Source organism: Podarcis liolepis (assembly GCF_965112155.1).
Source record: "Podarcis liolepis genome assembly, chromosome: 15".
Taxonomy (NCBI): domain Eukaryota; kingdom Metazoa; phylum Chordata; class Lepidosauria; order Squamata; family Lacertidae; genus Podarcis; species Podarcis liolepis.
This window is the reverse complement of record NC_139566.1, coordinates 3177322-3200185: the sequence shown is the minus strand read 5'-3', so window position 1 is coordinate 3200185 and position 22864 is coordinate 3177322. Positions and strand designations below refer to the sequence as shown.

General features: G+C 48.4%; 2 protein-coding genes and 1 long non-coding RNA gene across 7 annotated transcripts in view; 2 read left to right on the top strand and 1 right to left on the bottom strand.

The window, feature by feature from the left end:
• TUFT1 (tuftelin 1) overlaps window positions 1-3617 on the top strand; it is a 51001-nt gene extending 47384 nt beyond the window's left edge. For all 4 annotated transcript variants that reach the window (XM_083477287.1, XM_083477286.1, XM_083477288.1 and 1 more), the window contains exon 12: window positions 2748-3617. In XM_083477287.1, the coding sequence (XP_083333413.1) occupies window positions 2748-2811 (64 nt within the window). In that variant the 3' untranslated portion in view covers window positions 2812-3617. The remainder of the gene's footprint in view (window positions 1-2747) is intronic.
• Window positions 3297-22864, bottom strand: part of LOC310694452 — a 79274-nt gene continuing 59706 nt past the window's right edge. Inside the window, exon 2 of the long non-coding RNA XR_014519717.1 lies at window positions 3297-4138. This is a non-coding gene — a long non-coding RNA (uncharacterized lncRNA). The remainder of the gene's footprint in view (window positions 4139-22864) is intronic.
• Window positions 14618-22864, top strand: part of SNX27 (sorting nexin 27) — a 42865-nt gene continuing 34618 nt past the window's right edge. The window contains exon 1 of one of the 2 annotated variants that reach the window (XM_083477161.1): window positions 14618-15102. In XM_083477161.1, coding sequence (XP_083333287.1) covers window positions 14684-15102 — 419 coding nt within the window. In that variant the 5' untranslated portion in view covers window positions 14618-14683. The remainder of the gene's footprint in view (window positions 15103-22864) is intronic. The other variant, XM_083477162.1, reaches the window with a different exon arrangement.

The window sequence follows — 22864 nt, the reverse complement described above, 5'->3', positions numbered from 1 at the left end:
AAATAACATTCAACATTCATTAGAATACAGTGGTACCTTGGGTTACAGACGCTTCAGGTTACAGACTCTGCTAACACAGAAATGGTACCTCGGGTTAAGAACTTTGCTTCAGGATGAGAACAGAAATTGCGTGGTGGCAGCGGGAGGCCCCATTAGCTAAAGTGGTACTTCAGGTTAAGTACGGACCTCCAGATCGAATTAAGTTCTTAACCTGAGGTACCACTGTACTATTAAATATCAGCACCTCAAGATTAAACAGAAATCCACTCTTAACAGTTACAATAAGTAATTCCCCAACTCTAGTCAATAAAATAACAGCAAGCCACAGTGCACAACATAATGCAATACAACATGAGAAGCAGAGACTGGAGGGTGGGCAAGGCAGGTGGAAAGAGGCCTTGCCTGGTGGGGTCTCGCCCCTCAACTCCTACACTCGCCCCTCAACTCCTACACTCCCTCAACTCCTACACTCCCTCAACTCTCGCCCCTCAACTCCTACACTCCCTGAGCCATGAGCCCCTTTGGTGCACCCCCTTCTCTTCCTCCTCCCCAAAGCAACTTACACGTTCCTAAAATGTGAATAGCTTAACACGCCTTCAAAGCGATGGGCCAGAATACCTAGGAAGTGCTCATCCACATATTCAGTTCACTGCAAAAAGGGACAAGTCCTACCCACTCACTGCAGAGTAATAATAATAATAATAATAATAATAATAATAATAATAATAATAATAAATTAATGTATTATTTGTTACTATTATTATTTATACAGCGCCCATCTGGCTGAGTTTCCCCCACCACTCTGGGCGGCTTTCAATCGAGTGTTAAAAACAATACACCATTAAATATTAAAAACTTCCCTAAACAGGGCTGCCTTCAGATGTCTTTTAAAGAGAAGATGGCTGCTTATTTCCTTCACATCTGAAGGGAGGGCATTCCACAGGGCGGGTGCCACCACCGAGAAGGCCCTCTGCCTGGTTCCCTGTAACCTCGCTTCTTGCTATGAGGGAACTGCCAGAAGGCCCTCGGAGCTGGACGTCAGTGTCTGGGCTGAATGATGGAGATGGAGATGCTCCTTCAGGTATACTGGGCCAAGGCTGTTTAGGGCTTTCAAGGTCAGCGCCAACACTTTGAATCGTGCTCGGAAATGTACTGGGAGCCAATGCAGATCTCTCAGAACCGGTGTTATGTGGTCTCAGCGGCCGCTCCCAGTCCCCAGTCTAGCTGCTGCATTCTGGATTAGTTGCAGTTTCCGGGTCACCTTCAAAGGTAGCCCCAAGTAGAGCGCATTGTAGTAGTCCAAGCAGGAGATAACCAGAGCATGCACCACTCTGGCCAGACAGGGAGGGTCTCAGCCTGTAGACCTTGGAAGGGGCGTGGCTCACGGGGGGGGGGGGGCCAACCAGAATGTCCCCAGCATCTCCCGTTAGGGCCAGGGAACGGACTCTTGCCTGAAACCCTGAAGAGGCGCTGCCAATCAGTGTCGACGATGGTGAGCAGATTGGCAGGGCAGCTTCCTGTTTTCCTCTTTGAACCCTTGATTCAAAACCATGGGGACTGGGATCTTGACATTCCCCAAGTGAAGGTACGCAGGCAGCAAGCTCCAAGTAGGCCCATGTGAGCGAGAGGCCATCCTTTGGTTGGCATGCAGCCAAGAAAACGGGGGCAGTTGGCAGGCCCCCAGCTGGCTCCAGCCCAGCGGCCGGTGTGCCAGGCGAACTCCAGTCCTTGGGGCTGCATGAATCTGTGACCCGAGGGCACGCAGTTTGTTCAGCGCACTGTATTTTTCGCTCTATAAGATGCACTTTCCCCCTCCTAAAAAGTAAGGGGAAATGTGTGTGCATCTTATGGAGCGAATGCAGGCTGTGCAGCTTTCGCTGAAGCCAGGAGAGCAAGAGGGATCGATCCCTCTTGCTCTCCTGGCTTCGCTTCGCTGGAGAGCCGCTGCACAGTTTTCCCTCTCTGCGCAGCGCCCCTTCAGCGAAGCGGGAGGAGAAACAGAGCTCTTTCCGTTTCTCCTCCCGCTTTGCTGGAGAGGTGCTTTTCTTGTTCTCCTCCTCTAAAACTAGGTGCGTCTTATGGTTGGGTGAGTCTTATAGAGCAAAAAACACAGTAAGGTAAAGGGACCCCTGACCATTAGGTCCAGTCGTGGCCGACTCTGGGGTTGCGGCGCTCATCTCGCTTTACTGGCTGAGGGAACCGGCATACAGCTTCCGGGTCATGTGGCCAGCAGGACTAAGCCGCTTCTGGCGAACCAGAGCAGCACACGGAAACGCCGTTTACCTTCCCGCTGGAGCAGTACCTATTTCTCTACTTGTACTTTGACGTGCTTTTGAACTGCTAGGTGGGCAGGAGCAGGGACCGAGCAACGGGAGCTCACCCCGTCGCGGGGATTTGAACCGCCGACCTTCTGATTGGCAAGTCCTAGGCCCTGTGGTTTAACCCACAGCGCCACCCGCATCCCTAGCGCCACCCGCATCCCTTTTTAAAATACGGTACATCAGGACAAAAGGAAACATGTCTGATCTCCTCCGTGTCCAAAGCAAGACAGCTAAAGCAAAAGCTATACACAAACTTCCCAGCAAGCTGTGCTGGAGTGTAAACAGGCATGTGACACACAGCAATCATTCCTGTGGATGATAAGGTGGAACGGAATATCCCAACACCTTTACCTCCACGTTTCCTAATGTCGGCTTATTCTCTAATATCTCTCTCCCTCCCCTTTGTCTTCTTTCTCTCTCCTGCAGCAAACGCCTTACCAAGTCTCCAGGCCCCAAACCTTTGCCTCTCATCCGAGTGCTGGAAACATGAACTCAAACCCCTCTCCTCCGCTCCCTGCTCCCCGGAAAAGGAACCCTCTGCAAACTCGCCGGGCCCTTAGTCCATCGCCAGCTGCTTCGCCCTTGCTGCTCGCTCCCCAGAGGCAACCAACTCCCTTGTAGCGTGTGGTGGGTCTGTCTGGGGAGCCCCATCTGCCTAGCAGCACGGCCTGCTTGAAGCTGCAAAAAAGAAAAAAAGGAGGATTTTCTGAAAAGGGTTTGATCGGGACGGGACGCGAGGACGTTTGAAGGCCAAAAGGACGCTTTTGCCCCACCCAAAGGCCGCAAGAAGGAACCTTTGCAGTCCTTGCAATTGATCTGTAAGGCTGGTCCCTTTTTGGAAAGAAAGTGCCTTTTTAGTAATTATATATATATATAATTATATATGTCATGTATATATATGGCTATTAGCTCCGTCCAGCGCTAGGAAGTTCAGTTTTTATCCCCGTTCAAGCCAGTACGCCCATCAAGGGTTACTTTCAGATTATTATTAACAGTGTAAAGGCGCATTGGGTTTGACAAAGTTGAGGAGGAAAGATGTGTTCTGGTTTCTTCCCTCTTCTCGCCTCCGAAAGAATTATGTCTCGCCGACTGCCCATCCACCTCTCAGGCAGAGAGTGAACTTCTCCCGTCAAACTCAGCCTAGCCCCCTAGAGAACAGAGATTACCCCATGTCTGCATTTAACCCTGTCGGTTGGCCGCGCCGCACCGTGGCAGAATGTAGAGGATCGACTCGTATCATGTAATCTAGCATTGTGTGAATGTAGAAATAAATACTGAGTTGAGTGTTTAAAAAAAGAGGAGGTGTTTCATATGCATTAAGCAGGGGTCAGCAAACTTTTTCAGCAGGGGGCCAGTCCCCTGTCCCTCAGACCTTGTGGGGGGCCAGACTATGTTTTGCTGGGAAAAGTGAACGAATTCCTATGCCCCACAAACAACCCAGAGATGCATTTTAAATAAAAGGGCACATTCTACTCATGTAAAAACACGCTGATTCCTGGACTGTCCGCAAGCTGGATTTAGAAGGCGATTGGGCTGGATCTGGCCCTTTGGACCTTAGTTTGCCTAGGTAAAGGGACCCCGACCGTTCAGTTGTGGAGGACTCGGGGGTTGTGGCGCTCATCTCACTTTAGTGGCTGAGGGAGCCAGTGTTTGTCCGCAGACATGTGGCCAGCATGACAGAGCCGCTTCTGGCGAACCAGAGCAGTGCACGGAAACGCCGTTTACCTTCCCGCTGGAGCAGTGCCTATTTATCTACTTGCACTTTGACGTGCTTTCGAACTGCTAGGTTGGCAGGAGCAGGGCCCGAGCAACGGGAACTCACCCCGTCGCGGGGATTCGAACCGCCAGTCTTCTGATTGGCAAGCCCAAGAGGCTCAGTGGTTTAGACCAGTGTTTTTCAACCTTTTTTGGGCAAAGGCACACTTGTTTCATGAAAAAAATCACGAGGCACACCACCATTAGAAAATGTTAAAAAAATTAACTCTGTGCCTATATTGACTATATATAAAGTAATTCTCTTGAATAGGAATCAAATAAACACAAACACTTAACATCAGTGGTGGGATTCAAAAATTTTAGTAACCAGTTCCGACATTCAAGCATGGTTTAATATTTTTTCTTTAATGGCAAACAAAAACGTTGCGGACGGTTCTCTGCTCAGCGGGGATCGATCCGCTGATCCCTGCTGAGCCGGCGGATGACAGCTCCATCTTCGCACTGTGTGCGGAGAGGGAGATGTCAGAGCCCTGCTGCTCTCTATGGGGAATCGGATGAGAGCGGACCACCTGTCCGCTCTCATCCGATCCCATCCGATCTGATCCCCACCCAGGACGGATGGAAAATAGGGTGGACACAGTCCGGCGCCCGCCTAGTGGGCGAAAAAATCTTTCGAATTTTTCAATTTTTCCCACGGCACACCAGGCAACATCTCGCGGCACACTAGTGTGCCGCGGAACAGTGGTTGAAAAACACTGGTTTAGACCACAGTGCCACCCGCGTCCTTTTAGTTTGCCTACCCATGCATTAAAGCAAGGGTAGCTTGCTTTGAGTCTGCTTCTAAAAAAGATCTTTGCAGCCTGCTGTCGGTTGATAAACTTTGCAGCTCAAAGGGGCTTGACCCCCCCATCCCTTGGAGAAAGCTCCTTGGTGCGCGCGCACCTGCTTTTGAGAACGTTAGGAGTCGCCTCTTGGCTGGGTCAGAACAAAGGCTACTGCATCTGGATTCATTTTGCAAAAGTTGGGGTCTGCCTGCCGGAAACTTTTGGCCGCCCGGATGCTATGGCACCCATCACCCCTGGCTTATCGCCCATGCTTGTGGGGCTGGTGGGAGTTATAGTTCAGCAACACCTGATGGGCCAAAGGTCCCCCACGCCTGAAACCTATTCTCAGCCCTGCCTGGCTCAGCTACAACTTCCTTCAACCCAGAGCGTGGGCGATGGCAGCTCTCCAGAAAAACAACAACTGCAGGTTGGGGAAGGCAGGGTCTTAGGCCATGGTGGGGAATGTTTTCTGCCTGAGAGCCGCATTCCCTTCTGGGCAACCCCTTGAGGTCCACTTACCGGGGTGGGCTAAAGGGAGTGGATCAACACATGCAAATTTTACCTTTTTCTACAGTAGGCTAGTTTCTAAACACACAGCCCTCTCTCTGTCTGCCCGTCAGCAAGAAGCATCATCAGAGTTCAAGGAGGCATTTCAGCCATGCAGAAATAATAATAATAATAATTATAATAATAACAATTTATTATTTGTACCCCGCCCATCTGGCTAGGCTTCCCCAGCCACTCTGGGCGGCTTCCAACAAAATATTAAAATACAGTAATGCATCAAACATTAAAAGCTTCCCTAAACATGGCTGCCTTCAGATGTCTTCTAAAAGTCTGGTAGTTGTTTTTCTCTTTGACATCTGGTGGGAGGGCGTTCCACAGGGCGGGCGCCACCACCCAGAAGGCCCTTTGCCTGGTTCCCTGTAACTTGGCTTCTCGCAATGAGGGAACCACCAGAGGACCCTTGGAGTTGGACCGGGGTGGAGACGCTCCTTCAGGTATACTGGACCGAGGCCATTTAGGGCTTTCAAGGTCAACACCAACACTTTGAATTGTGCTCGGAAACGTATTGGGAGCCAGTGTAGGTCTTTCGAGACGAGTGTTATGTGGTCTTGGCAGCTGCTCCCAGTCACTAGTCCAGCTGCCGCATTCTGGATTAGTTGTAGTTTCCGGGTCACCCTCAAGGGTAGCCCCACATAGAGTGCGTTGCAGTAGTCCAAGCGATAGATAACCAGAGCATGCACCACTCTGGTGAGACAGTCCGCGGGCAGGCAGGGTCTCATCCTGCGTACCAGATGGAGCTGGTAGACAGCTGGACACAGAATTGACCTGCACCTCCATGGACAGCTGTGAGTCCAGAATGACTCCCAGGCTGCGCACCTGGTCCTTCAGGGGCACAGTTGCCCCATTCAGGACCAGGGAGTCCCTCACACCCACCTGTCCCCGAAGAACAGTACTTCTGTCTTGTCAGGATTCAACCTCAATCCATTAGCTACCATCCAACACTTGAGGGGCATGCAAAGCACGGGAGATGTGGGTGTGTGGCCTGCAAGGGTGCTGGGGCCACATAGAGGCTTGGAGGGGTCCGCATTTATACTGTGGGTCCCCTTTTGTCTTAGTCCCTGCAGGCAGTGGCTTCCACATGGATAAGGATGAACACAACCTGTCAGAAAAACCTATACATGTCTCTGCATTGGAGGACGAGCCTGTTACGATATGGATGCAATGCGGCAGCGAGCTGCAGTTAGCTGGAAAGCAAAACATGATGGGCATGTTGGGACTGTTCCGTGGGAACAGAGGGACAGTCTATTCACAGTGCTGAGCACCGGATTTAGCTCAAGAGTGTAATTTGAGCTGTACAGGAAGTACAGGAGGTGGAGTTTCTCTCTCTGCTGTTGGAGTTTGAAGAGAGCAGACGTGTTTCTCTGTAATGCTGCAAAGACAGAAATAAAGGCATGTAAATACATTTCTGTCTATCTCCCCTGCCTGGGGAGGCAGGGAAGAATGGTGTGTTCTTCTCACGCTTGAGGAGGATCGCCGATCGTGACCTAGCCTGGATCCTGCTCGGGAATGCAGACAGGGAGGTCAACAGGAGATCATGCCGGGTGCCTGAAGAGTGGCCAGTTTCTCCTGAGAGGCAAGATTTCCTGACAGAGCCTTGGGAACCCAGAGAGGTGCTTTATACCAGTGGTGGCAAACCTTTTAGAAACCCAGTGCCCAAACTGCAACCCAAAACCCAGTTATTTATCGCAAAGTGCCAACACGGCAGTTTAATCTGAATACTGAGGTTTTAGTTTAGAAAAAAAAAAGTCATATGTTAACATCTTTTGTCTTAAAAGGAAAATGCAATAACAGAGCTTTCAATGATGCAAACAGCTTTTTATGGAAAGGTAAAAGTTTGCATTGTCCTTGCTTGGGAAATCATGAAAAAGGGAATTACTCCCAGACAACATGGCCGTTTTGACAATTTCCCTTCAAGAAACTCTTCTTTGGGAGATTTCAAATGGCCATCTGCCATGGAAGCTGTAGTTGAGATCCCGCATGTAAACGTAATAGGATGTATAGTAACAATCACAAAGTTAATGGACTTTGTCCCTTTTTCTTTTGTCAAAATATCTGTATTGTGATTCATCCTCTTATACCTATCCCAGATTGGGAGTGTTATGTACTGAAGTTCTCACCCTGGGCTACCAGGGGGATACTGTAGATAGTTTTCACTCAGGTCCACATATGCAAATAAGGGATTGAAAGTGATGTTCAGTGATTGGATAGAGAAAATGGTTGCTGTTGCGTTGTAGTGGAGCTCTATATAAGCAGGCTGGCTGAACCCTTCAGTTCAGTTCTGTCCTGGCTTGTGAATAAGCAAGAGCTGTTTGAAGAATCGCTGTGTCGTCTGATATGTTCACCCACAACATAACAAGGAGGGTTTTTAAAATTTTCTATATATTTGAAACCTGATAAAAACAACTAAAAACTGGCACCATAGAACAAGTCAACCTTTTCTGGTAAGTCTGAGTGGTAGGCCTGGTCCCTGAGAAACTTGCGGGAGGGTGAATCGCCTACCTTTTGACAGGATGATTGATGTGTTGCAATTTAGATCCTGCATCTCAAGATACAAACCTTACCAGGGTGTGGCTTACAAGCAATATCATTCAATGGACAGACTTCAAAAATATATGCTGCTAACCTATTTAAAAGGCACTGGGATCCTTTCCACAGGGCAGCTGGCGATACTCATTTTGACTACGTACCTCTTCGTCTCTTAAGCTGGGAAAAACAATGCAATGCAGATAAAAGTAAGTGGAACCCATAAAATCGGGATTCAGTTTAACTGCCTGCTGGAATGAAAGAAGACTTCACTTGGTGTTGGAAGTTCAACAGGGAGAGTGGGCCTGTCTGACCTCAACTGGAAGGAAGATAGGGAGGCATTGCCCTCACGTCCCACTATTTGTTGTTTAGTCATTTAGTCGTGTCTGACTTTTCGTGACCCCCTGGACCAGAGCACGCCAGGCACTCCTGTCTTCTGCTGCCTCCCGCAGTTTGGTCAAACTCATGCTGGTAGCTTGGAGAACACTGTCCCACCATCTCGTCCTCTGCTGTCCCCTTTTCCTTGTGCCCTCCATCTTTCCCAACATCAGGGTCTTTTCCAGGGAGTCTTCTCTTCTCATGAGGTGGCCAAAGTCTTGGAGCCTCAGCTTCAGGATCTGTCCTTCCAGTGAGCACTCAGGGCTGATTTCCTTTAGAATGGATCGGTTTGATCTTCTTGCAGTCCATGGGACTCTCAAGAGTCTCCTCCAGCACCACAATTCAAAAGCATCCATTCTTTGGCGATCAGCCTTCTTTATGTTCCAGCTCTGACTTCCATACATCACGACTGGGAAAACCATAGATTTTACTATACAGACCTTTGTTGGCAAGGTGATGTCTCCCAGAGTGGCTTACGTACATTCAATTAAAACAAGACAAGTCTCTGCCTGCAGGCTTATAATCAAGAAAGAAAGAAAGAAAGAAAGAAAGAAAGAAAGAAAGAAAGAAAGAAAGAAAGAAAGAAAGAAAGAAAGAAAGACCACCACGACACACAAGGAAAAAGGCACAGGGAGGGAGGAGGAAAAAAACAAATTCGGGCCCCAATTCTTAAACAATTTTTTGGGTGGTATGATCAAATGCTGGCACAGTGTGGGGGTAGAAGGCACCTGCTGGAGCTGGCCTTTCGGCGGAGCTGACGGAGCAAATTTTCTGCCTCCCATCTCTCCCACTGAGGCAGTCGGAGGGAATGGCTGCCCCCAGGTGACAGCTATGGGTGAGGAGGCCTGAGGGAACTGATCTCACAGCAGAGCTGATGGGTTAGCCTGTGTTTGGTGCAATAAACCCCAAAACCCACAGCCCACTCTGAGATTGCACCCATGGCCAAGGGGCGGGGGAAACGCTAGCAGTTGACATCATCCCCATCGCATGCAGAAACCACCCCAAGTTTCAAATTCTGTTTCTTTAGTCCACCCCATAATACAAAGCTCTTGTAACTCTGAAACCGGAGGGAAGCCTGCTTTGTGAAGGCTTGTTGTGTCAGGAATCTGAGGCAGGAATACCTGGAAACTGTAATAAACAAAAATCTGCCCTTATTCCCTTATGGGGAACACAAGAGCCCTTATAGAGTCTTTTGTAGGTTCTCCATCGGTCAGAAATAACAGAGGCCAACCAGAAAATACTGAGAAGCAAAGCAGCTAGTAAGCCTGATCTTTATTGATCTGTTGCAACAGGGTGCCCCCTTCACATGCAGGAGAAGGAGGAGGACCCAGAACAAAGGTGTGCCCGCCCTTATATAGACATTTTAAATTCCCTGCCCTGGAGCTCAAGACCACCCCCAGAAACATCATACCTACAACACAGAAAGGGCGGTCTACAACAGAAATCTGAGTGCGTTGTTTACCTCCTGTCTGACAGGTTACCTGTTAATGCTCACTTGATTGGATACCCAGGGTAGCCTGGTCAGTCTTTTGTAATGATCAATATTTAGTTCCTGAGCCAGGTCACAGGCTCACCCTATTCATACACAGACATACCCTTAAAACAGGATTTGTGAACGAAAAGATAATGGGGAGGCCTTTCCATTTTCCTTCGACCTTGCAGAGAAATATTTGAGGTCAATTTGGGAGGGACAAAATGGTCTCAGGACTTTTTCTGTGGGGTTTCAGACATGTGGTTTATATGTGCAGTTATGAACATTTATTATATTTATAAGACCTCAATTTTTAAATTTCAAAACAAACCCCGCTGTGTTCCAATTCAGCAAAGATGGGACCAAATGAAGACTGTTAATTTGATCCTGCAAGGGTCCCTCTCCTGTATGGTAGAGCAATGTCAAGCTAGCTGCACCCAGGGGTGTGTGTCCCTGCATGCGGAAAATGCAAACGCTTTTACCTGCCCAGGTGCGCGACTCTTGCAGGCGGGCCTTCCAGGCAAACATTTGCTGTTGCAGAGGTTTGGTTGAGTGCAAAACAACAACACGCACAACCCTGCTCTGTTTCCCCTTAAGCCGACGCAGCTGTGAGCATTTGCAAACATTGACTCGATTTGCTTCCCATTAGCCCATATGTGTTGACAATCAAATGCGCAAGCTGTTAATTAATATCGCCCACTTCTCCTCCTCTGGTTGGCGGGTGCCTCTGGGAGGAGAAGGGTGCCTCTCGCCTTTCGGAAGAGGTTTCCCTGAGTCTCCGAGGAAAATGCGGACAGGTATAGAGGGAACTCTGGGAATTGTAGCTCTGGGTGGGAAGGGGGAACAGAGATCTCCTAAGAACTCTCAGCACTCTTGTTGTTGTTTAGTCGTCTATTCGTGTCCGCCTCTTTGTGACCCCCTGGACCAGAGCACGCCAGGCCCTCCTCTCTTCCACTGCCTCCTGCAGTTTGGTCAAACTCATGCCGGTAGCTTCGAGAACACTGTCCCACCATCTCGTCCTCTGTTGTCCCCTTCTCCTTGTGCCCTCCATCTTTCCCAACATCAGGGTCTTTTCCAGGGAGTCTTCTCTTCTCCTGAGGTGGCCAAAGTCTTGGAGCCTCAGCTTCAGGATCTGTCCTTCCAGTGAGCACTCAGGGCTGATTTCCTTCCGAATGGAGAGGTTGGATCTTCTTGCAGTCCATGGGACTCTCAAGAGTCTCCTCCAGCACCAGAATTCAAAAGCATCCATTCTTTGGCGATCAGCCTTATGGATGGTCCAGCTCTCACTTCCATACATCACTATTGGGAAAACCATGGCTTTAACTATACAGACCTTTGTTGGCAAGGTGATGCCTCTGCTTTTTAAGATGCTAACGAACTAAAACTCCCACAATTCTTTGACGTGGTGGTGGAGGTGGGGAACCATGGCTGTTTAGAATTTATGGTGGCTGTAGCTATGTCCACAAATTTCAGTGGGTCTGCACTGGGTTATGCAAAATAACAGCCATAATGCCCAAAATTGTTTATAAAACAGGAAAGCAGGGTACAGTTTAATATTTCTGTGTGTGCACAGTCCGTTAAGTGAGCAGGAAAGTCGCACTGAATATGCAAAGGTTAATTTGTAAATGTCGGAACAACAAATTAGATGGTGTCTGATCTAGCTGGGATTCCTGCCTTGTAGGGGGATTGGATTTAATAATAATAATAATAATAATAATAATAATAATAATAATAATAATAATAATAATAATAATAATAATATATTTATACCCCATCCATCTGCCTGGCCCCCCTTCCAACTCATGATTGATTTTATGGCTCTAAATAACATGGCTATCATAACAGCGAATGTTGTCAGCAAAACTCGGTTTCATTTTTATCTTATTTTCAAGGGTGGGTTCAGGAAACGTTGCACGCTGTGAAAGAACCAAGCCAGGCCCCCGCGCTGTGGTTGCCCATAGCAACCTGCTACCCACTCCCCACTCAGCGGAACTACAGCCCCCGAAAGCCCTTGCGCGAAAGAGGCGGGGGGCGCCTCCCCTGACGCCGCGCGATGACGGAGAACGTAACTCTCCGCTTGCTCACGTTTTTCCCCCTTGGAGCAGCGGCCCTTCCAAAGGGGCGTGTCCTGGTCTGCCTGTCTCGATTCCTGAACTCCAAATCCCATGAGGCATTGCAGCAAAGGCGCGTGCGCAGTCTTGGCATAGCGGCGCCCAGGGAACCGTTTTAGACTTACTGGCTGCCCTGGACTGCAATTCCCATGAAGCTCCGCGACGAGGATTTAGGCTCTAATTAATGAGTTATTAATAATTGAGATCATTTATTAACATGCAGTGCCTAATGTTTATTAGCGCATGGAAAGAGAATTGCATTCCCCCCCTTCTCCCTGATTTTGGATGTGACTTGCCCAAAATTGCAAATCCTGTAACATTTCCCCCCCAGGATTAAACTCCTGTGAGGGTTGGTAGCTACAGCACCGGAGGAAGGAGGCACATCCCCCCCAGCTCGGACAATAAAGGGATTTTAGACGCTGGACTTAATGGTCTTGTGGGGAGGGAGGCAATACGATACGAGATGGTAATGACTGTTGCTTCTAATGTTGCAAGTCTCTCCATCTTTTTATTGCATTTATTAGGATTTCTTTACGGCTTTCATGTCCCATCCTTTAGCCAAAAAAGGCTCATAGACTGTGTATACCTCACCAGCTTAAAACACAGCTACGTGGTTCTTTTTTCTGTTTGGTTCAAAGCTGTTTTTGTGGGGGAAATGCAGGATTTCATACAATCGTGGCTAACTTTGGGAGTGCGATTGATGCAGAGTAAAACGCAGGTGTGGTCTAAACCACTGAGCCTAGGACTTGCCGATCAGAAGGTCGGTGGTTCGAATCCCCGCGACGGGGTGAGCTCCCGCTGCTCGGTCCCTGCTCCTGCCAACCTAGCAGTTCAAAAACACATCAAAGTGCAAGTAGATAAATAGGTATCACTCCGGCGGGAAGGTAAACGGTGTTTCTGTGCGCTGCTCTGGTTCGCCAGAAGTGGCTTAGCAATGCTGGCCACATGACCCGGAAGCTGTACACCAGCTCCCTCGGCCAATAAAGTGAGATGAGCGCCACAACCCGAGTCGGCGACGACTGGACCTAATGGTCCCTTTACCCTTACCTTTGCCATACAGCCACCCTTCCTTCCTGAGACTACATCTCCCATGATCCCCGCCTCCCTGCGCCTTTTCCCTTGGCTCGCCTGAGGGAACCACACAGGGTACTACACTAACTAGACCAGAGTTTCCCAGCTGTTTTTTTTTTTTTGGACTACAACTCCCATCACCCCTAGCTAGCGGGACCAGTGGCGAGGGATGATGGGAACTGTAGTCCTAAAGCAGCTGGAGACCTGAGTTTGGGTCTACTATGCGTGCGTGGAATCCGCTTGCCCGCTTGTACGCATGCGTCATTGTGTGTGCGGCGCCGCCGCCTATGGAAGCCGGCGAGCTGAAAAGGAGGCAGAGGGAGACGGAGGCATATAGAGGGAGAGGGGGCATGGCCGGTCACGTAGCAGCTCTCGGGGGGGGGGGGGAAACAGGGCTCTACCATTGAGCTATGGCTCTTCCACAGCTGCATATATACATATATTAAAAATGCAAATCGCTGAGGTTCCCCATCCCTGCTCTGGTCTTCTGAAACAGGAGGCAATTGGGGAAGCCAGCTATCCTCCCACTTCTCAGCGAGGGGGGGGGGAATTGGGAAGGGCGTTAACCATCTTCCTGGTCCTTGGAGCCAGACTTAACTGTTGTTGTTGTTTAGTCGTTTAGTCATGTCCGACTCTTCGTGACCCCCTGGACCAGAGCACGCCAGGCCCTCCTGTCTTCCACTGCCTCCCGCAGTTTGGTCAAACTCATGTTCATAGCTTTGAGAACACTGTCCCACCATCTCGTCCTCTGTCGTCCCCTTCTCCTTGTGCCCTCCATCTTTCCCAACATCAGGGTCTTTTCCAGGGAGTCTTCTCTTCTCATGAGGTGGCCAAAGTCTTGGAGCCTCAGCTTCAGGATCTGTCCTTCCAGGGAGCACTCAGGGCTGATTTCCTTCAGAATGGAGAGGTTGGATCTTCTTGCAGTCCATGGGACTCTCAAGAGTCTCCTCCAGCACCAGAATTCAAAAGCATCCATTCTTCGGCGATCAGCCTTCTTGATGGTCCAGCTCTCACTTCCATACATCACTACTGTGAAAACCAGAGCTTGAACTATACGGACCTTTGTTGGCAAGGCGATGTCTCTGCTTTTTAAAATGCAGGCTACTACAGTGGTACCTCAGGTTACAGAACTTAATTGGTTCTGGAGGTCCGTTCTTAACCTGAAACTGTTCTTAACCTGAAGCACCACTTTAGCTAATGGGGCCTCCTGCTGCTGCCGCGCCACCAGAGCCTGATTTCTGTTCTCATCCTGAAGCAAAGTTCTTAACCTGAAGCACTATTTATGGGTTAGTGGAGTCTGTAACCTGAAGCGTCTGTAACCTGAATCGTCTGTAACCTGAAGCTAACTAGACCAGAGTTTCCCAAACTTGGGTCTCCGCTGGGTTTTGGGGGGACTACAACTCCCATCATCCGTAGCTAGCGGGACCAGTGGTCGGGGATGATGGGAACTGTAGTCCTACAGCAGCTGGCGACTCGAGTTTGGCTCTACTATGCGCGCGGAATGGGCTCGCCCGCTTGTGCGCATGCGTCCTCGCGCGTGCGTGCGTGCGGCGGCGGCGCCTACGGAAGCCGGCGAGGAGGCGGAGGGAGACGGAGGCAGGGAGGGAGAAGGGGGCGTGGCCGGTCGCGTGACGGCGCTCGCGCTCTCCGAGGGGGGGGCGGGGGGCCCCAGAGCCGCGGCGGCGTCTTGCTCGCGCCAAGATGGCGGACGAGGGGAGCGAGGGGCTGCCGCGCTCCGTCCTGCCGGGCCCGCTGAGGGGCGGCAGCTCCGGGGGAGGCGGCGGCGGCTCGGGCTCCTTGTCGTCGTCGTCGTCGTCGTCGGCAGCAGCGCCGGCTCCCTCCTCCTCCTCTTCCGTCGCCACCGCCGCCACCTCCCCCACGGCTCCCCCTCAGCCGCCGCCGCCGCCCTCTCCCGCCCCCCCGGCGGGGCCTCGCGTGGTCCGCATCGTCAAGTCGGAATCCGGCTACGGGTTCAACGTGCGCGGGCAAGTCAGCGAGGGCGGGCAGCTGCGCAGCATCAACGGGGAGCTCTACGCGCCGCTGCAGCACGTCAGCGCCGTCCTGGGCGGGGGGGCGGCCGAGCGCGCCGGGGTGCGCAAAGGGGACCGCATCCTCGAGGTGTGAGTACGGGGGGGCGGGGACGGGGGAGGGGAGGGGGGAGGGAGGGTCCCTCATCCACCCCCCAAAAACACACACGCACCTGCAGCTCCCCCCTTTCTTCACACGCGTGTGCGTGTGTACACACCAACACGTGCGCAGCGTGAGGCTGTACACCCCGGAGTTTTATTTGCGTGCATACGTGTGTGTGTATATATATGTATGCATATGTATTACACCCATGCATGCATATAATTCAGAGCATCCTCTCCCCCCCTTTCTGCACACGTACACACCAACACGTGTGCAGCGTGAGGCTGTACACCCCGGAGTTTTATTTGCGTGCCTGTGTGGATATGCATATGTATATACACCCATGCAAAGGGGACAGCATCCTCGAGGTGTGAGTATGGGGGGGCGGGCCCCCAAAACACACACCTGCAGCTCCCCCCTTTCTCCACATGCGTGTGTGTGTGTATACACCAACACGTGTGCAGCGTGAGGCTGTACACCCCAGAGTTTTATTTGTGTGTGTGTGTGTATATATATATATATATATAGATAGATATAGATATAGATAAAGATATACAGTATGCATATGTATATACACCCATGCATGCATATAATTCAGAGCATCCTCTCCCCCCTTTCTGCACACGCGTGTGCGTGTGTACACACAAGCACGTGTGCAGCGTGAGGTTGTATACCCCGGAATTTTATTTGCATGTGTGTGTATATATAGATCGATCGATCGATCTATATATATAGATAGATAGATAGATCAGTATGCATATGTATATACACCCATGCATACGTATAATTCAGAGCATCCTCTCCCCCTTTCTCCACACGCGTGTGCGTGTGTACACACCAACACGTGTGCAGCGTGAGGCTGTACACCCCAGAGTTTTATTTGTGTGTGTGTATATGCATATGTATATGCATGCATATAATTCAGTTCTGTTCTCAAGACTCATCAAATACCACAGCTGATGCCTCTGCTTAGGGGTCTCTCCCTAGCTACCTGCAAATCCCAATTTTAGATCTCTTCCCTGTTTTTCCCCCCTGTGGGTCTGTGGCTCCCGAGTTTATGCATAGGTTCAGTTGTGTTGATAAGACTGCCTTATCACTAGCACTGTCCTTTCGCAGCGCCCACACAAGCACACATGTGTAGAGGGAGTATATCTTTATGCCTGAGTTTATGTCTATATATTTAGCTGTGTTTTGATGCTGAAGATGGTGCTTCTTAGTATCATGGCCCCATTCAAGATTTGCACCACAGGTGAGGGGATGCATTTAGTGTGCGTAACCTGCCACAATTATTTATTGTTTGTTGATTTCACCAAATTTATATACTGCTTGGTTGTAATAAAATCTCCAAGTGGCTTATAGTTATGTAGTCATGTTCTTCATATATCTATATATGTATCTGTGTGCATGTACTCCCAGAGCATATATATATGTATGTTAGGGGTGTGTGCACTATGCCCCCCCCCCCACAATTGCATTTTGCTAAGTTATACGCAGAGTAGGCCCATTGGAATCATATGGACTCAAATGAACCAAGTGGATTGATGTCAGTAGGTTTGCACTGAGGATGACTTAGCCAGATACGACCCATATATAGACATGCAGAAAGAGTCTTGTGAAATATTGACGGCCAATAAATTTATTAAGTCTTAATAAGTCTTAATGGGCTTCATTAGGGGCATCTGATGAAGTGGACCGAAGCCTAGCAAAGCTTATATGTCCCAATAAGCCAGCTTTCAAATTCCACAATACTTTTTTTTTTTATTATTTAAAAAAGCTTGTTCTATATGAAGCCAGCACAGCTAACTCTCCTGGAAACATACCTAGTTTCAGAGTAAATAATAGATTATACTACATTTGTTTTTTCACTACAGCTGAGATTTGTTGGGCAGACAGTGGATTGTTCCCACCACATCATATGCACGCTATTTGTATAACCCATTCCAAATTATGTAATCATATTCTCTCTTTTTCTGTTTTAAAAAATTAAATTCTTGCAGTACACCATATAGCTCATACTCCTTCTTTGTATTCAAGATATCCATTAAAGGTGAGGGGATATGTGGAGCTCCCCATCCTTTTGGGGGCAACCCATCTACAATTATATAGAAATGTTCCTCACATATTGGGGGGATACCATATTGTGCTGCTACTTGCATCCTGGCCTGTTCAAGGTTTTCACTATAGTTGAGGGGGTACTTGGGGGGAAGGACACCCACTCAGAAGTTTTATTCCATTATTCCCTCTTTAGAAATGAAAAAAGTTTGATACAGTATTCTGAGATTATATCAGGCTGAGCAAAGGAATGTTTAGTTTGTGGGAGAAGAGTTCTCTGCTTAATGGTTTATGTAGCAATATTCTCCCTGTTAAAGGAAATGTGTAAGGGTTTTTCAGATTACATCATTGCTGCTTTAAACTTTCTTCTACAGGTGCATTTCACTTTGGTATAAACCACCCACAATTCTTATAGCAAAATTCTAATGTTGATTTAGTACCTCTCCAGAGGACAGCATACACAGCACTCTCCCTCGTATATCTAGGATTTCCCTATAACTGCAAGGAGAGATATGGGGAGCCCCTCCCCATTCCTCCATCAGCAGTTAATATTGTGATACATTGCATCAGAGATAATGCTACTCTTTAGAATGGTTGGTTCAAGACTGGCTGCAGCTGTAGGGGATGGATATTATTAAGATACAGTATTATTATTTTTCTTAATTGTTTTTCATGGCTTATTCAAGGCTTTGTTTTAGCTTCAGGCTTTTAGTCATTTCCAGATTCCTCTTTCCCTGTATGTTAATGAAATAAAAGTGAGTGTAATGTTATAAAATGTAGGGAGTTGGTTTTTTTAATCCCACCTTTCTTCCATCATGGAACCCAAGGCAATGGGGTGCATGGGGTTCCCAGGGAGTCTTCTGTTAATACACTGCTCCAACCCAGGCCTGGTTAGTGGTAGCCCCCTGTGCCTTCAGACCATACCCTATGTGGGATCCTCCACTTGGAGACACGTTACTCGCTCGCCTGTTCTCATAAGCGCCTCTCTTTTCTCTGTTAGACAGGTAAAAAGAAGATTTGAAAGTCAGCAGGCAGGGTTGGAATATATGCCTGTGTGTGGCCTTCCTTCCCCAAAGGGATGATTAAGGGGGTATTGAATACAGATGAAAACTGGGAGTCCCTTATTATTTTCCCCCAGTTATAAGTTGGAGAAGCTTGATTCTGATTTTTTTTTAACCACCCTGTGTAACCGACTTTAGTTTCTGCTGAACGTAACATTTTTTGTTCTGCTGTGGCTGATTCCCCTCCTTCTCTCCTAGAAGATGGTTTTGTTGCTACTGGGACTTTATGAAGTGTAAGCTGCTTTCAGAATTTCATGTTAATAAGATAAAAGTGGGGGGGGCAAGATTATTGGGGGCCCTGTCTTCTCTTAGAGGCAATGCCCCCCCTAGTATCATGGGCAATCTCTACCTTCTTGAATATGCTAGTATTGGTAGCTATTTTCATTAAGTAGGGTTGCTTTTAAAAAAATGAAAATAACCAATCTACTCTACCGACGTGGGCTGCTATACATTCGGATTTCCCCAGACATTTCAGCGATTTCTGCCTGGACACTGCTTAAGGGGGCTGAATACCAGACATACGGCAACCCTCCATTAAGAAGCTCCTGGTTCAGTCTATTCCCTCCCAAGCTCTCCCCTCAAACCTCATCTCCATGAAGGTGGAATAGAGAGGAGGACTTGTGTCCAGGAAGTGTCTTTATCTCCTAGCAGGTTATCCATGAAACCGTTGCATTGAAATGGTCCTGCTTAAAAAAGCCTGATATTCCCTGACAAAAGTAGCAGAAAATGTTTCTCAGTATTCTTTGGATTGGAGGCAGTTCTCCCAACCTGGTGTTTTTTTTTGTGTTGCAGCCAACCGAGTTCTACTTAGAGAAGACGAGTTGAAATTAGTGGACTTGAGTTGTATGGATTTCAGTGAGAGTCTGTTCTTGAGTAGGAGTAGCACTGCTTGCAACACTTGGGAGCGGATTTATTGGGTGTGGGTGCAATAGTTAGAAACAAGATTGAAGCACTTCTTTTGCTCTCTGATGAATGTCTTGTTAGGACTGCTGTACAAGTCAGCTGGTCTTTTTCTGTTTCTTCCCCTGTTCATTCTTCAGAGCAAACCAGTTCCTAAGAACATCTGTTTCATTTAAACGTTTTTGTTGAATACCGACAAAGAGTGTCTCTTTACTAGGAGAAAATGAAGAGTTTTGTAGCAGTTGGAAGGATGCGTTGGACGTGCTGAGTTTGGATTCCCTTACTGGCTCCGTGAATTAAACTGTTTTGGTCCATGGGATGGCTAAAAAAATTGCCTACAGGGCCAGCTTCTCTGCAAGACCAGTTACCCTCCCTACTAGTGGGTGCTTTGAGTTTTCTGTGCCGAGTGAGTTTGGGAGATGTCAGGAGAAGGGGAAAAAATGTGTCCTCATTTTAGTCTTGTTAGTTGGGCAATGTTCCCATGAGCTGGAGAAAAAGTCACTGGTTTTTCCATTGCATGAATTAAACCCAGCATGGACAACTTTCTTAGTCAACCCTGGGTGGGGATTTTCGTTTTGCATGCTGCTGGCTTGGCGGACGATTTGTTCCGGTGCTTGGCAGTGGCATAAGGTTGCAGTGCCTGCGTGGAATAGGGTCACTTCCATTTAAGAAGGAGAAGAGGTGGTTTGTGCTGTAAAATGAGGAATTAGGTCAGTGCGAGGTTACCACTAACGTGGCCTAGAACAGCAATATAGCAGCTTCAGGGGTGGGGTTGTGGGGAAACAAAAAATGATATTGGACCCTTCATATCTTCCGGGATTCTGCACCTGACCGAACACATTTGGCGTTTAAGCTTCCATGCACGCACAAATTGGGTCTTACTAAACTCACCATGGGGATCAAAACAGGACTCTTTCTCATGCGTTGGAAGTGTCGAATATACTCCCTATTTTGGTCATACTGGTGGTTTATAGACATTACTGAATCTTTCCATATAGAAAACTTTTAACTTGTCATCCTTCTCTGAGGAACACCTCAGAAGGACTTTGTTGCTGTCTGAATATTTGCACACGCAACCGAGCATGTATGGCTTTAAAACATTTTGCTTGTTCTGTGGTTTATTCTGTGTAGCATTAATCCGTGTAGCATTAAAGATTGTGAGCCCCTTAGCACAATGAGAGGTTGGTCTTTTGCAGGACACCACCTGTTTGATACTCTTCGGGTTCTTGTGAATAAGCTCAGCTTATTCTTGTGACTTGGCTGGAGCTCCTTGCTCCATTTTCTAGGCATGTGCAATCTCTTCCCATCCCCATGGAGAAATTCTGGGAGTCCTATCTCATGTTGCAAGTCAACCCTGCCCTTAATTTTGCCCAATCCCTCTCCTCGGTCTGTAATAGGAACATGCTACTGGTTCCCTACCTTAACAGTGTTGCTGGGTCAGGGCAGGGGCCCACCTAGTCTGACATTCTGTTCTCACAGTGGCCGACCAGATGCCTTTGGAAGGCCTGCAAGTGGACCTGAGTCCAACAGCACACTGCCCACCAGTGATTCCCAGCAAAGTGGTATTCAGAGGCATGCTGCCTCTGAGTCTAAACTGAATCACACCATATAAATGCTCTTACAATGATGATTTAAGCTAGCCCTGGGAAAGATAAGACTCCGTTTACCGGTACTGAAAGGTGAATATGAGCCTTTTTGTGTATTTTAAAGTTCTACTTAAAATATCTAAAGCCTTCCCAGGAAATGTAGCCCTGATTTCTTCTTATACAAGTGAAACAGCACAGAGTTGAAGCTGGCATACTTTTACACTGGATGTAATTTCGCCTCTCCGAGTATGCCCCACGGAGGACCTTGAGGTCCACAAATGACAACATTTTGGAGGTCCCAAGTCATAAGGGGCTTGGGTTGGTCTTCACTAGGGCCAGGGCCTTTTCAGTAATGGCCCCGATTTGGTGGAATTCTCTGTCACAAGAGATTAGGGCCCTGCGGGACTTGACATCTTTCCGCAGGGCCTGCAAGACAGAGCTGTTCCGCCTGGCCTTTGGTTTGGACTCAGTCTGACCCTTATGTTTCCCTCCCCTTTATGATTTTGACTTTTAAAATGAGGCTGCATTTTACATTGCATTTTAAGTTGTATTTTAAATTGTTCTTTTTCTTTTTTCTTATTATGTTTTTACTGAAATTTTATTGGTGTTATCCGCCCTGAGCCCGGCTCTGGCCAGGGAGGGTGGGGTATAAATAAAATTTATTATTATTCTTCAGATCACTGAGGTATGCGTGATCTTGACTTTGGAGGATGACGCTTGTGAGCTGTACCCAATGCTAGTCCTACTGGTGGCAGACCCAATGAAAATGATGGTCTTGGGCCCATGAATTACAGTGGGTCTCCTCTAGAACTTAGTTGGAGGCAAACCCTGTGGATTTCACCAAGGGCCTCCAGCCTTTCCTGCCCACCTCCCATCCCATTTTGAATACTATTTAGGTCCAAATCCTTCAAGTATTATGGTCATGATCTGGCCCTATTCTTTAAGTTTGGGTGTGGGAGCAAGTCAAGCCCTTATTGCATGAGAGGAAGTGATGTGGGGCTCTGTGTGCAGGGCCATCCCACCCGTGAGACAAGATGAGATGACCGCCTCAGGCAGCAGGGTCCACCTGGCCTCCAAGGAATGCATCTCTTGCAGCAGAGGTGGCTGTGGCATGCTCCTTAGAGGCCGGATCTGCTGCTTCCTTGGCATCCTTCCCAGTGCCCCCTCCACAGTGGCCTCTTGGCAAACAGGCACTGCTGCTGGTCTCCTCCCACCCCTAGGGAGGAAATGGCAGGGGCTGCCCTCTGGAGTCCCCAGGGCTCTGCTCGGTGTGATTCAGGGCCCTCTCCTCCCTTGTTCTCGATGTAGATCTTGATTCCCCGCTTGTTCCCTATGCAGATCTTCACCGACCTCTTCTTCCTTGGCAGGTGGGGGACAGGACGGGACGAGATGCCACTTTGTGGTTTGCCTCAGGTGCCAAACTGCCTTGGACCAAATTATGCGTTGTATCCAGCTAGGTTATCCTCTACGGATATCAGGGGCCCCAAGTTAGCCATGTCCTTTAATCTCAGTGGGTCCACACTGTGCTTGACTAACCCTAGGAGTCAGAGTCCAGGAAACTTAAATAAACAGAAGAGTTCTAAAGATTGTTCCTGTCTCTGCCTCACAAATTCCTACCCAGTTGGGGAAGTCAGATGCTTGTGTGCTTGCTAAAGATGTCTGGCTGGCCACATCTGCAAGCAAGTAGGCAGGGCTAAGAGAGACCTTTGGCCTTGTCCACCAATGCATTTCTTGATATACACAGTTTTAAAAATCAAAGTTTTGAATTTCCTGGCCTGGGAAATTTGCAGCAACAAATGCCATCTAATCCAGTGGCTGTCAACAAACAGTTTAGAGAATGAGTTGTTCTTTTTAGTAGTGTCTGGTGGAAAGTACTGGATATTTAGGATGCGCTTGAGAACAAGATAGTTTTTGTTTAGCAGCTTGGGATATGGCAGGGTTAGGCAACCGATGTACAGACCAACAGGTGTTTCTTGGAGGAAACAAGAACAAACGTTCATGTTGACTAGTATTCATCGAAGAGGCACTATTCAGTGATCAAGACCTATATATTTTAGATCAGAGGTGGAAAATCTTCGGCCCCCCTTCCAGATGTGGCCCTCAATGCCTCTCTGTCTGGTCCTCTGGACTTCCTCCAGGTCATGGATCTCCCT